Source organism: Balaenoptera borealis, assembly GCF_965194805.1.
Source record: "Balaenoptera borealis genome assembly, chromosome: 1".
NCBI lineage: Eukaryota > Metazoa > Chordata > Mammalia > Artiodactyla > Balaenopteridae > Balaenoptera > Balaenoptera borealis.
The window spans coordinates 5,815,762-5,828,757 of record NC_138860.1 but is presented as its reverse complement, the minus strand read 5'-3'; the positions used below and the strand labels follow the sequence as shown (position 1 = coordinate 5,828,757).

The following is a 12,996-nucleotide window of genomic DNA, read 5'->3' as shown; positions in this document are numbered from 1 at the left end:
CAATTATGTTATCAAAATTATTCCACATCTTCAATATTTAAACCTTTAGAAAACAGAGTCTTATTAAAGCAGCTTGAATGACAACAGTCTCTCAGTTACCAGTGAGGCCATGGTTTCTTTCAATTACAAAGGGCTTAAACATGACCAGTATTTGCCAAAAAAAGTAAAAGAATGAATTTATTGACATCGTATCTGAAATGTCCAGTGGTTGAACAGGGTTCATGATGTATAGGCTTCAGTTATGGTACAAATATTTTATTGTCTTCTCCATCTCTAGAACAAGCTCTCTTCTTTTTGGGGGGTGATGGCAACTGCCAGCCCAGCAACTGAATTTCAGGAGCCTGACAACTCCATCTGAGCAGTGGTAACCCACCCAAGCTGGGTCCTGAGTACATTTTGTAAGACTCCATTTGCCTTTGAACAATTCTGTTGTTTTGTGGCACAAAAAGCATCCCAGGTTTAATTCATACTCACCCTGACCCAGAACTGGGATCAGCCACATCTCCAATGAGTCCTAGTTCCTTTTAATGGGTAATAGTACTTAGAAACTAAGTAGCCAAAATTAGCCTGCTTCAAAATTTAGTGTATTTTGCATTCAGACAAGAAGCATAGCAACTTATCTTTCAATCTCTCATCTGAAAATTGGCGCCTTCTCTTTCTGCCTGTTGCTAAATATTCCACGAATACAAGAGGACATTCTGAGTTTAGCAGAGTAAAAGCAGGAAGTCAAGGGTCTCCCAAGCGGAGGTACCCAGCAAAACACTGTGGATCCAAGGTCGGGTGGTGTATTCAGAACACCGTGGAGGGTCAATGACGTTCCAGGGCAAGTGGACTCCAGCACCGGTTCTGAGAAACGTTACCTTTGTGTCCATGAGTAAATGACCACCTATTTGAGCTAAGGTTGCTCATCTGTAAAATGAGAATGTTAAACCAGTAGGTCCCTCCCACTGCTCTCTCAGTAACAATGACTAAAACCTGAAAGATTTTTCTTTATTTAAATCTCTAAGCTTTTCCCACCTGTGGTGGAAGCTCATATTTTATACCAACTGTGTTAGATTTATTGACAAATATTTAGTGAGAAACGGCTTTTTTAAAAAGGAGGATTCAAGTGGCAATGGAGGAAATAAAAAAGACTGGATAATGAAATAGTGGAGAAAGATACAGGAAGATGAAAAACCAGTTAAGAGGACTATGAGGAAAGAATAGAGAAAAAGAAATAAATATCTAGAACAAGGGTACTAAACCTTTCCTGAAGTTCGCACACCTTTTGTTCCCCAAAATAGGCTGTGGAAATGCTGACAAAATCATTAATCCTTTCATTAAATTAATCATGATACATGCATTTAAATTTTGTGGCAATAATAACAACATTGTAAATCACATGTATTGGGTTTTCTCTTAATGCCATTGTCTTAGAAAGAAAGCACATTTTTGAAAATCATATCATTTGTATTTAAGCAGCTTCATGCCATTATTAGAACCTGCAAAAGTGAAGAAAACCATGTCTCACACTAACATTTTCTTAAATATAGCAAATGAATTTTCAAGGAAGTCCTTTCATCATATCAAACTCTTTTCAAATACCACTGATTTTCTTGCAGTAACAAATTATCTTTGGTTTTGTTTTCTTAGCATAGTAAGGTCACTACCAGTGCAGGCAGTCAACATGAAGCAATATTAGCTTACCTTCCAAAACAGGTACCTGCATTCAGTTACTCAAGTTATGTAGAAGACAGCCCCTGAAGTTATATAAAACAAAATATGTGCAAAACCCATTGAAGCCCTGGTACAATAATCAGTCTATTACGTCTATCTATCTGACCATTTATACATATACATATATATATATACACATATCTACATATATATGTAGATATAGTGATTTCTCTCTTATGGTAATTTTCATAGGTTCAGACAAACAAAAACTATTTTATGAATTGTTTCTACTTTATGTATCAATGTTACCAACTCACAAATTCATCTTAAGGACTACATTTGACATTTTCTATACTCTGTCGCATCCTCTTTTTACCATAACTTTTTATATTATTTGATAAAAACAACTTGATGCTTATTTTTATCATCAGATCACAATACTACGTTTGAACAGTATTATTTTGGCCATTTGTTGAGTTATTAAATGTTCATAGACATCTCTAAAGTGTTCTATCAGTTCCCAATTATTTAAAATTAGGAGACCACTGTATCTGCTCTACCTGCTAATTTACCTCTTCTTTATTTATTGATACACAATTGTATGTAACTTAAGAATGTTTCTGAAAAAAATTTTCAAAAATGAACAAAGTCTAAGATTCTGAAGTTTCTGCTATTTTAGTGAAAGTCATATGGGCTTCAAGGATCAAAATGATTTTCAGTATAGCTCCCATATTCTTGCTGAAAAGGTCAGAGGTCATTTGTGATCATGTGTGATGCTATCTTTATAGGCTATAATTAAATTGATAGAGTATTTAAAGGCAAACTTTAAAACCAATTTATCTAATTGTAAAACTCTAAACAATGGTGCTTCACAATTTGTTTGTCATTGTATTGGTTTCCTATGGCTGCTGTAACAGATTGCCACAAACTTGGTGGCTTAAAACAACACAAATCTATTTTCTTACAGTTCTGGAGCCCAGAAATCCAAAACCAGTTTCTCTGGGCTAAAGTCAAGGTGTAAGCAGGGCTGGCTTCTCCTGATACCTCTGGGGAAGACTCTGTTTCCATACTTTTTCCAGCTGCCAGAGGTCACCTGCTTTCCTTGGTTTACGGCCCCTTCCTCCATCTTCAAAGCCAGTAGTTTAACATCTTCAAATATTTTTCTCCCTGTCCCTCTCTCTCCACCATCACATCATCTTCTGTATGACTTTGACCCCTCTTGCATCCCTCTTACGAGGACCATTGTGATTACATCAGGCCCACCTGGATAACCCAGGAAAACTGCCCCATCTCCAGATCCTCAACTGGATCACAGCTGCAAAATTCTTTTGCTGTTTGTAAAGTTCACGGGTTCTGGGGATTAGAATGTGGACCTCTTTGGGGGCCACTGTTCAGCCTACCACAGTCATTTACAATAAAAACAATGAGCATATGAAATCACAGAATCCTACTCCTTAAAAACTAAAGGAATGGAAAGTCTACCTGAGTAAAAACCTGGCCTCAGAGGAGCTATCCACAGCCTCATTTTCCCTGTTCTCATTGTCCTGTCTCAACATATCCCAAACTTCAAGAGACAACTGCTTTACTATTTATTATGTAGTATTTGGTTCCCCAGTTACGAATTCAGTGCCACTTCTGATCTGATACAGGACCTGCTCTGAGACTCGAGCTAAGTGAATTCTGACCACTAAGAAGTCCAAACCAGTGTAAAAACTTAAGCAAGGGGCCCAGTTTATTGCAAATCACCCATAATTCTTTATAGGGAATTATTAAATTACTGAATCAAATTTCTCTTTTGCAAACCAAAACTCTACTGGCAAGAGTTCTTTGCTTGCTTTTTCAAGAACAACACAGTTATTTATGATTTGCCTTATTCTATGTAAAATATTTTATATAGTTTCCTAGAATATTTTCTTTGAGACTTTATAGCTAGTTTATTTTTAACAAACTAAAAGTGTGGACTGCAAGGATAATTCTAAGCTGTAGTTTTCCTGGCATGCGGCTTACTTTTTTCTTTTTATAGTTGTATTCATTGATTTATCATGAAAAATTTTAACAAATACTTATATTTTCCATGGTTTTTTTTCAGAAAAATGTTTAAAAACTGATATTGTAGTTGGAAATGGGTTTTTGTCTGAATCAGAATATGCTTATCCCATAAATAGAGAAACACAATATAAATGTAAACCAGGATATGCAACAGCAGATGGAAAAACGTCAGGGACAGTTCAGTGTTTGCAAGGTGGATGGTCAATTCAACCAATTTGTATTAGTAAGTAATTTTATATTTTCCTATGCATTTTTCTGAACCTGCAACATGAAAGTTTACTTCAGCTATTTTTTTTCCTTCTTCAGGGATTAGGTGACACCATAAAAAATGATGTCAAACTCGTTTTAAAAAAATGTATTAATAAAGTACATTATACTCCTATGCCAGATTGATTTAACTTCCTTGGTTATGTTTTTCCATCTCTTCAAAGGAGATAATCCTTCTCTTGAGTTGTTGTTTTTTTTCCTAGAAGAAATGCCATTATTTTAAAAATGGAAAGAAAACTAATTAGGTTTACAGAGCTTCAGGCACAGCTTAATTTACTTGAGACTAAGATCTTTATGCACTTATCTTCAGCATTTTCAAATTCTCAGTCTCCTGTAGTTGATTTCTTGTTCCTTTTAATACAAGTTGTGAGTCTAGGGAATAAGCTGCATCCGCGGTGCAGCGTTCAAAGGACACTAATACTAAGCTCTTTTCAATCCATAATCTGATGCTGCAGAGAAGGAACAGGTCTAGAAATTCTTATAATTTGTGAATATTTGAGACGTATGGGTGGGTGGCAGGCTCTTGTTTCTGGGAAACTTACACCCAATGGATTTCTGATTTTTATAGTTTTTCTTAGGGAAAAAAGAAAGTGCTAAATCTGTACTCTTTAATCAAGTTAAGAGGCATGGAAAAAATCTTAAATTTGGCAGGATTTGAAGTTATACAGGGATATTTTATTCTCTTTCTTAATGCAGACATCCTAAAATTGATGTCGTAGGTGTATTATTATCTAAGTTTTACTCAGTCATATTTTCAGAAACTTCAACTTCTACTTCTACTATATCTTCTTCTACTTCTTATTCTTTCTTTTAATTTCTGTTCTTTTCATAGATTCTTAGTAAAGAAGAGGTATAAAATCTTTTCTTATAATATCCTCAGTTTATGGAGTTCTAAAAGCCAAGTGTGTATTCTTTACTTTTACTAAAATTAGGAGGAATAATCTATCACAAACTACAGAAGAGAAAATTCTTTCTATTAGTATATGTACTTATGTATCTGAATACAACTCTTTCAGATACTTACTGTATTATTGTTTAACTGTAACTGAAAATCTATCTGAACACATAAACACAGAAACTGTTATTCCGGAGTCTGGAAAAAAATTTTTTTCTGTTGCTTCCCCCATCTATAGACAGGCTTCAAAGTGAAAATAGCACAGTCCAAAAATGCTATTTATGTCATTGTGAAGAGTTAGGTGATTCTGAGGCTCACTGAGGACAAAGACATGACCTCGGGGTGGCAGTTGCACACCGTGAGCTTTACTTGGGTGCCATGGGGATAGGGGGATGCCAGGAAAGTCCCTCAGAGCAGGAGAACTTTCCAGAGACAGCAGTGCGTGGCTGCACCCAGAGGGGAAAGAAAACAAGGGAGCTCCTGGGGCAGAGGGGACTCAGAAAGGAAGATTCACACACATCTGAGGGGTACTTCCAGCACAGCAGGGCGGCTCGGGACAGAGAGTTTGCGGGGCTGTAGCAGCCTGGTGTCTTTTAAGGCCACAGGTGTCTGTTTTAGATGTTCATAACTTCCAGAGGAGAGTTCTCTTTCCCTTTCTCTACTGAGAGGAGAATAGATGAATATGCCAGCTACCTTATAAGAGCTCAAGTCTAATAATGTTGAGGTTCCTTTCCTATGGTGCAAAGCCATTGCATGGGCAGGATAACATCAGGCTGCCTTTGCATCTGGTTCATCGGGACCTGATGGATTAGGGACACGGGCTCTGAGAACTTGCACTATGGCTGTCGGTGGGCAGTAAACTACATAGTATCTTATCCAGAGAACTAATGTTTCCTGTCACGATGTGTGTGTGTGTGTGTGTGTGTGTGTGTGTGTAGATATGTATATATGCTGCCTGCTATTTAGTGCATTACTGTTAGAATATATACTATAGATAGATGATAGAACTACATATATATATGTATTTTTTACCAAAGACTTGGTGTATTTTATCCAAGAATGGATAGATAAGGAAAATGTAACTAAAATTAATTTTTATTAAATTATTAGTAATGATGTTTTCTATAAGGTCATTTATTTATTAAGACATAATGATTGTTAAATGTTATCATTGGCTGGTTGTGTGCTTGGGGTTGACAGTAGAAATAAAATTCTGATTTTTTATTTGCCTCAGAGTCCTGTGATAGGCCGGTATTCGTGAATGCCAGAAGCAAAGGTAAGGACACGTGGTTTAAGCTCAACGACAGGCTGGACTACGAATGCCACGAGGGCTATGAGAACCGGGATGGACGCACCACAGGTTCCACAGTGTGTGGTGAAGACGGCTGGTCCCATTTGCCCACATGCCATGGTAAGTACTTGTTTATCTAGAAAATAAAAACAATTCTTGATGGGTTTCTTTTTGGTAGGCTTTCTAGAAAGATGTTTCCTAAGTAGCAATCGTCAAAATTCAAGGTATGTCCACATAGCTTTAAGAAGCCAAAGTAAAATACGATATAATAACAGATCTTTGCAAAGCACTTAGCCCACTCAGAATAAGGTTGCTTGCATGCCGTACACAAACGGATTATCTTAGAGTTTTGGAGGTCCGTGTCCTGAAATCAAGGTGTCATGTAAATAAGTTCATTTGTATCTTTTTTTTTTTTTAGATTCCACATATAAGCGATATCACACGATATTTCTCTTTCTCTGTCTGACTTACTTCACTCAGTATGACAATCTCTAGGTCCATCCACGTTGCTACAAATGGCATTATTTCATTCTTCTTAATGGCTGAATAGTATTCCATTGTACGTATGTACCACATATTCTTTATCCATTCTTCTGTTGATGGACATTTAGGTTGCTTCCTTGTCTTGGGTATTGTAAACAGCACTGCAATGAACATTGGGGTGCGTGTATCCTTTCGGACCATGTTTTTCTCCAGATATATGCCCAGGAGTGGGATTACAGAATCATATGGTAGCTCTAGTTTTAGTTTCTTAAGGAAACTCAGAAACAGACTCACAGACTTAGAGAACGAACTTATGGTGACCAGCGGGGAAGGGTGGGGGGAAGGGATAGTTAGGGAGTTTGGGATTGACATGTACACACTGCTATATTTAAAATGGATAACCAACAAGGACCTACTGTAGAGCACAGGGAACTCTGCTTAATATCCTGTAACAACCTAATTGGGAAAAGAATTTGAAAAAGAATAGATACATGTATATGTAGAACTGAATCACTTTGCTGTACACCTGAAACTAGCCAACATTGTTAATCAACTATACTTCAATATAAAATAAAAAGTTAAAAAAAAAAAAAGAATGCTTGCTCTGGTAAGGTGTATGCATTTACGTAAAATGTGTCAGATCAAGGTTCCTTCTGGAAAGAATCTGTCTCCTTGCCTTTTACCACTTCTCTAAGCTATTTGCATTTTTTGGCTCATGGCCGCTTCCTCAAATCACTTCAACCTCTGGTTCTGTTGTCACATTTTCTACTTTGATTCTGACCCTCCTCTCTCTTATAAAGACCCTTGTGATTACGTTGGACCCACCACTGCACAGGTAATTCAGAATAATCTCTCTTTCTCAAGGTCTTCACCTTAATTACATCTGCAAAGTTTGTTTTCCATGTAAGGTAACACATTTGCAAGTTTCAGAGACTAGGATATGGACATCTTTGGGGGCCATTATTCCGTCTACAGCATCATATAATAACTTTATGTGAATAAACAAGCTGGAAAATTCTGTATCATCCAAGATCAAGTATTTTCAATGGAACTTTTTTTCCAATTGGATAAGAAAAATAATGTAAACAATCAGTAAAGAATTGTTGTGCAAAATATTGGAATAAAATACAGATACAAGGATGCAAATTTTATAGAAGCTGAGTGAGTTGCATTCCAGAGGGATATGCATAAATAAACTGTTATTAAACCATTAAATTGCCAATAACGATACATAAAACTGAGTAGTTTAGATAATATTTCTGAGATTATTTAATTAGAAAATATCTCATTGCACTTTTTTGATGTGTGCCTGATCTATTGAGAGTGTTTATTTTGTCTTGATTGTCATTTATATTTTCACATGTGAATTTCAATATATTATTTTATAAATGAATCTTTAATAACAGAAGGTCAAATGAGAAAGATACACACATATATTCATTTATACATCCATTTCTAATTGAATCAGAAGGTATCCATAATGTTCTAGTTTTTACAAACATACTAGGTTGACCTGAAATAAATGGACTGTCAGTTATTTCTCCAGCAATGAGTTTATTTGGGATCAGCAGAGAATTGCAGCTTGGGGTCTGCAACCATGAAGAGCCACGCGCAAGTCCCTGCATGGCAAGGGAAGGAGACCTCTGCTACAGAGCAGAAAAGGAAGTCAGGAAGACTATGTAAACAATGGCTTTTCATTGGCTGAGTCCTTGCAGGAAAGAAAAGTCTTTCTTCTTCCTGTTGGGCTCTGTTATGATCACAGGGTGTGAGAGCTCCCCCTTCTGGTCTCCTGACTTTATTGAATTGAGGTTTCTGTTAATTTTTTACAGGTGATACAGTTGGATATAATGGAAAGATTCAGAAATCTAGAGACAACTGAGCCACGTGTTTTTGATATTTAGTTCCTTGTTTATAAAATTAAGAATTGCTTTTTAATGCTCCCTCCTACTTAAAATTTCTATGTCTTATTCAAGCATTCCAGTTATCTACTTTCTAAACATAACTATCATTTTTAATGAGAAAATGTAATTAAATACGTTGTGCTTTAATTTTTATTACTGGAAAGAAGGCTTTTCATGTGCTTTGATTGTGAAAATTATTCCTATTCTATTTTATAAACAAATTATAAAAGTTATTAAATTTTATTGTTAACTAAACAAAGTGAATAATTTATTTTATAAGTAACTTCTCAGAACTTGTCTATTACAATCCTGAAGAGATTGTCATACAAATTTTACCTTTCTACTCAATTTCCTAACTTTTCTAAGGGGTCTTACACATATTTGTTGGATGCAAATATTTTTTTAAAGGCAAGAATATATGCTGCTCTGTATATGAAGCCCCCTGAATCTTATTTTTATACAGCAGATGTTAAATTCATTTTTGCAATGATTATTTCACATATATTCATTTACTTTAATTTTATCTTTAGAAATAGAATGTCATCTTCCATTTTTGGAAGCAAATGTAGATGCTCATCCAAAACAAGAAAAATACAAAGTTGGAGACGTGTTGAAATTCTCCTGCAGACAAAGACTTAGAAGAGTTGGGCCGGATTCAGTTCAATGTTACCAATTTGGATGGTCACCTAATTTTCCAACATGCAAAGGTCAATATTTATTTTAGAATTGATGAAACAAGAATTAGATTTTTATATTAAATCTATGTATTTTATTGACTCATATCTGTAATTGACAAACTGCAAAAAATGTCAAAGGTGATATTTTAACTGAGAAGGAGGAGGGGTGATAGGCCATAGTAATTGAGTTGCATAGATTATTTAATTTTTTTTTTATCAAGGGGTAATTCTACCTCTGAGTTTTGAAATATATAATGGGATTTTATAGATCAAAATATAGTGGCTGGGATTAAGAAGTGCTAAGGTGTTTTCCCCTTAATCTCGTTAAAAATATATACTTTAAAAAATATTGCGTGGGCCTTGATATATTTCTATTAAATAATTAAGGAAATAACCAAATCATTGTAAATATGTGTTATTCAATTTAAAACAATGATAATTTGTAACTTGTTTCAGTTGACATTATTTGATCAAATTGTTGTAGGTGTTTATAGATATTACTTAATAAAAACTATAATTGTATGTGTATATCATACCACACATTTGATACTTATTAACTTTTGTATAATATACAGATTATTGACCTACTTTAAAATCTTTAAGCGTGCAACTTAATATCCTGGCTATGTAATAAATAACCTGCAAAATATTGTGGTTAGGGGAAAACCAGGATATTTGGATTTAGAAAGAATATAAGATTGTACTAAAAAATTATTGCTAGTTTGAAGAAATGTAATAAGATGTTTTATGAATGTAGGTAAATGTCCTTATTTCTTAGATAGATATTCCAAAGAATTTAGAAGTAAAATCTCACTGTTTATCATTTATTTTAAATTACTTCACAAAAAAATAAGCAAATTGGGAAAAATGTAATATTTATATACCTAGATGATCAATATATGTGTTTATTATGCATTTTTCTTCGTTAATTTGTTCAAAATTATTCATACTAAAATGTCAAAATTTGAGAAAAATAATAGACAATGAACTATATACACAGTAAAAACAAACCTGAAAAAAAATAGGAATGTAGTATAAATGTAATTTAGTTCCAGATCAACCAAAATAGTAACTCCACATTTTGCCATATTTATAAGACCATGTAAGCATTATTTACAAAGTTTATTTTATTATAGGGCAAGTACAGTCATGTGGTCAACCTCCTCAACTCCCCAATGGGAAAATCAAGGGCATAAAACAAGAAAAGTATGAACACGGTGAAATGGTGGAATATAATTGCAATCCTAATTTTCTAATGAAGGGACCTAAGAAAATACAATGTATGGATGGAGAATGGACAACTTTGCCCACCTGTGTTGGTAAATAGATATTTATGTTTAAACAGAAGAGTTACTTTTGCTTTGTACTTATATATAAATACATATGTAAAAAGATATAAAATATTTTAAAGCTAAACATATCTTTTATGATGTTTTCTTAGAACCAGGGAAAACATGTGGATTTATACCTGAACTTGAGAATGGCTTTGGCCAGCCCTCTGTCCCTCCCTATCGACATGGAGTTTCAGTGGTGTTGAATTGCAGAAATACATATACAGTGATTGGAAATAATACAATTACTTGTATTGGTGGAATGTGGACTGAGCTTCCTAAGTGTGTTGGTGAGAATGCATTTCTCAATTTTATATGTGATTGTTTATAACTTTTTAAATCAATAAATATATTTATAGCAGCACGTGCTGGTGCCCACCAGGTATTAAATTGTTAGGATGTAAGACACTTGTTGTTTGCTCCTTATTACTTAATAAACTGAATGGTTAAGGATTTCCTTTGATCTATGGATACTGTGCAAGATTACTGAGACACTAAGGGCTCTGTGAATCAAGAACATTTGGACCTCTGCTTTTTTTTTTTTTTTTTTGACCGTGCCAGGTGGGATCTTAGTTCCCCAACCAGGGACCGAACCCATGCCCCCTGCACTGGGAGCACGGGTCCAGTGGTTAAGACTCCGTGCTCCCAATACAGGGGGCTTGTTTATACGTTTCCTCCACAGAAGTCATAAGATTTATTCCAGGTTTTTCTATCAGTCTATCTGCCTTGTGCTCTGCTCTTTCCCCTTGCGTTCCAGCAGTCCTTGGACTTCCAGCCATAATGCGTAAGTATTTGCCAGTTTTTTCCTGATAAGGTCAGATAGTGGCCTCTTTTGTCCCATTTCCAGCAACCCCAATATATTAAAGCCTTTAATTTTGAGCTTTAAAAACTAGCAAGACTCTCTGCTGCTGTTCTTCTTCCAGATTCTAAAGTAGACAACCCAGAGCCACTCCTTTTCCCCATCTCCTAGACTTTTGGATCATCAACTGACCTACTTCTGGGGATGAAAAGTTTAGCTGTTGCACCCCTTTGAGCCTGGCAGACACCTGGTCACTGGCAGTCTGTGATGACTCACTGGGAGGAAATGTCTCCCACCCCCAGGAAGGTGTAAGCTGTTCATGGTCACCGATCGTAGAAGGGGGATGCAGACATCCAATCACCAGCGTCACATGCTGTACATTTAAAGTAGGAATTGTTGGAGAAAAACCACTTATCAGCAGAGAAGTAGCAGAACCCTCCATGTCTCATTATCCCATCCTTTGACACACTAAGGGGAAGGTTCCATAACAATCTATATATTTGTGGACAAAAGGGGAGAGATGTAACAATAAAAACCACCTCAACAAGCAGGAGCCTATTGGAAATGCATGTTTGGAGGGTGGATAGTGTTATCAGGGAAATTCTCCCTGGAGCATGGGACTGTGGGTCTTTGCTAAGCTTCTGAAATGTGGGAGTGATTGAACCTCAAAGAACATCCAGATTTATCTCTCCTTATTAATACTATACTTACTCCCACAGACATACTTGTGCATCACCTCTTTTTATTATTTAAATGCTTTGAAAATATTTGAATGTAACTCCAAAAGGACTGTCCTTCAGTCAAAACCCTGGACCCGAGGAATCCATCTTGCACTCTCATTTCTCAAAAGACTTTCTGACATATTATTTTGTCATTCAAAGACAGGATACAGTTTTTTGCTTTCTTTTTCATTTTTTTGACAGCACAGCCTACCTCATGTAATGAAATGAAGAATAATTTTGTAAGATATTGCTTAAACGCATCAAGCATAATTTAATGATACCATAAGTATTTCAGATATTTTATTGAGGTGATTGCTTAGTTTCTGTTTAATAGTCTTATCTTGTATGGATATTTTCCTTTTTGATAGCAACAAACCAACTTAAGAGGTGTGAAAAACCAAGGCTTTATGCAAGAGGACTATTAAGTTCATATAGGCATGAATTTAATCATAATGCCAAAATAAATTACAAATGTACTGGGAAGGATACATACGTACAAACAGTCTGCATCAACGGGAAATGGGACCCTGAACCAGACTGCATAGGTAAGATTTGTTTGAAAGATTTTGTAGATTCTTTGCTTCTTCACCAGAAAAATTCTCTTGAAATTGACATGCTTTAAAATTAAATTATTTACTGTGACATATAATTTTAAAATTGAAGATAAGTTAGAAACCACTCATAACACTGTTTCCAGACAAACATTATCCTTTAAGAACCCTGGATTTCTGGTCAAGATGATGTAGTAATGCCATTTTTACCCTATTACAGTCTCTCTAAGCCATTAAAAAAAAAAAAACCTGTAAAAATAGAGCAAAAAGTCAATCTTCAATGACTTTAGGAAACAACTAAAACCCAAATTACACACTGTGATGGATAATTGACATATATTGTGAATTCTGGACCAGAAGTCCAGAAAGTAGGC

At 35.3% G+C, this 12,996-nt stretch overlaps 1 protein-coding gene across 6 annotated transcripts in view; it reads left to right on the top strand.

The window, feature by feature from the left end:
* The window catches only part of CFHR5 (complement factor H related 5), a 44,220-nt gene that overhangs the window by 9,277 nt on the left and 21,947 nt on the right, over window positions 1-12,996 (top strand). For 5 of the 6 annotated variants that reach the window (XM_082394549.1, XM_082394546.1, XM_082394547.1 and 2 more), the window contains exons 4-9: window positions 3,746-3,928; window positions 6,102-6,278; window positions 9,073-9,249; window positions 10,356-10,538; window positions 10,661-10,840; window positions 12,440-12,616. In XM_082394549.1, the coding sequence (XP_082250675.1) occupies window positions 3,746-3,928; window positions 6,102-6,278; window positions 9,073-9,249; window positions 10,356-10,538; window positions 10,661-10,840; window positions 12,440-12,616 (1,077 nt within the window). The remainder of the gene's footprint in view (window positions 1-3,745; window positions 3,929-6,101; window positions 6,279-9,072; window positions 9,250-10,355; window positions 10,539-10,660; window positions 10,841-12,439; window positions 12,617-12,996) is intronic. The other variant, XM_082394550.1, reaches the window with a different exon arrangement.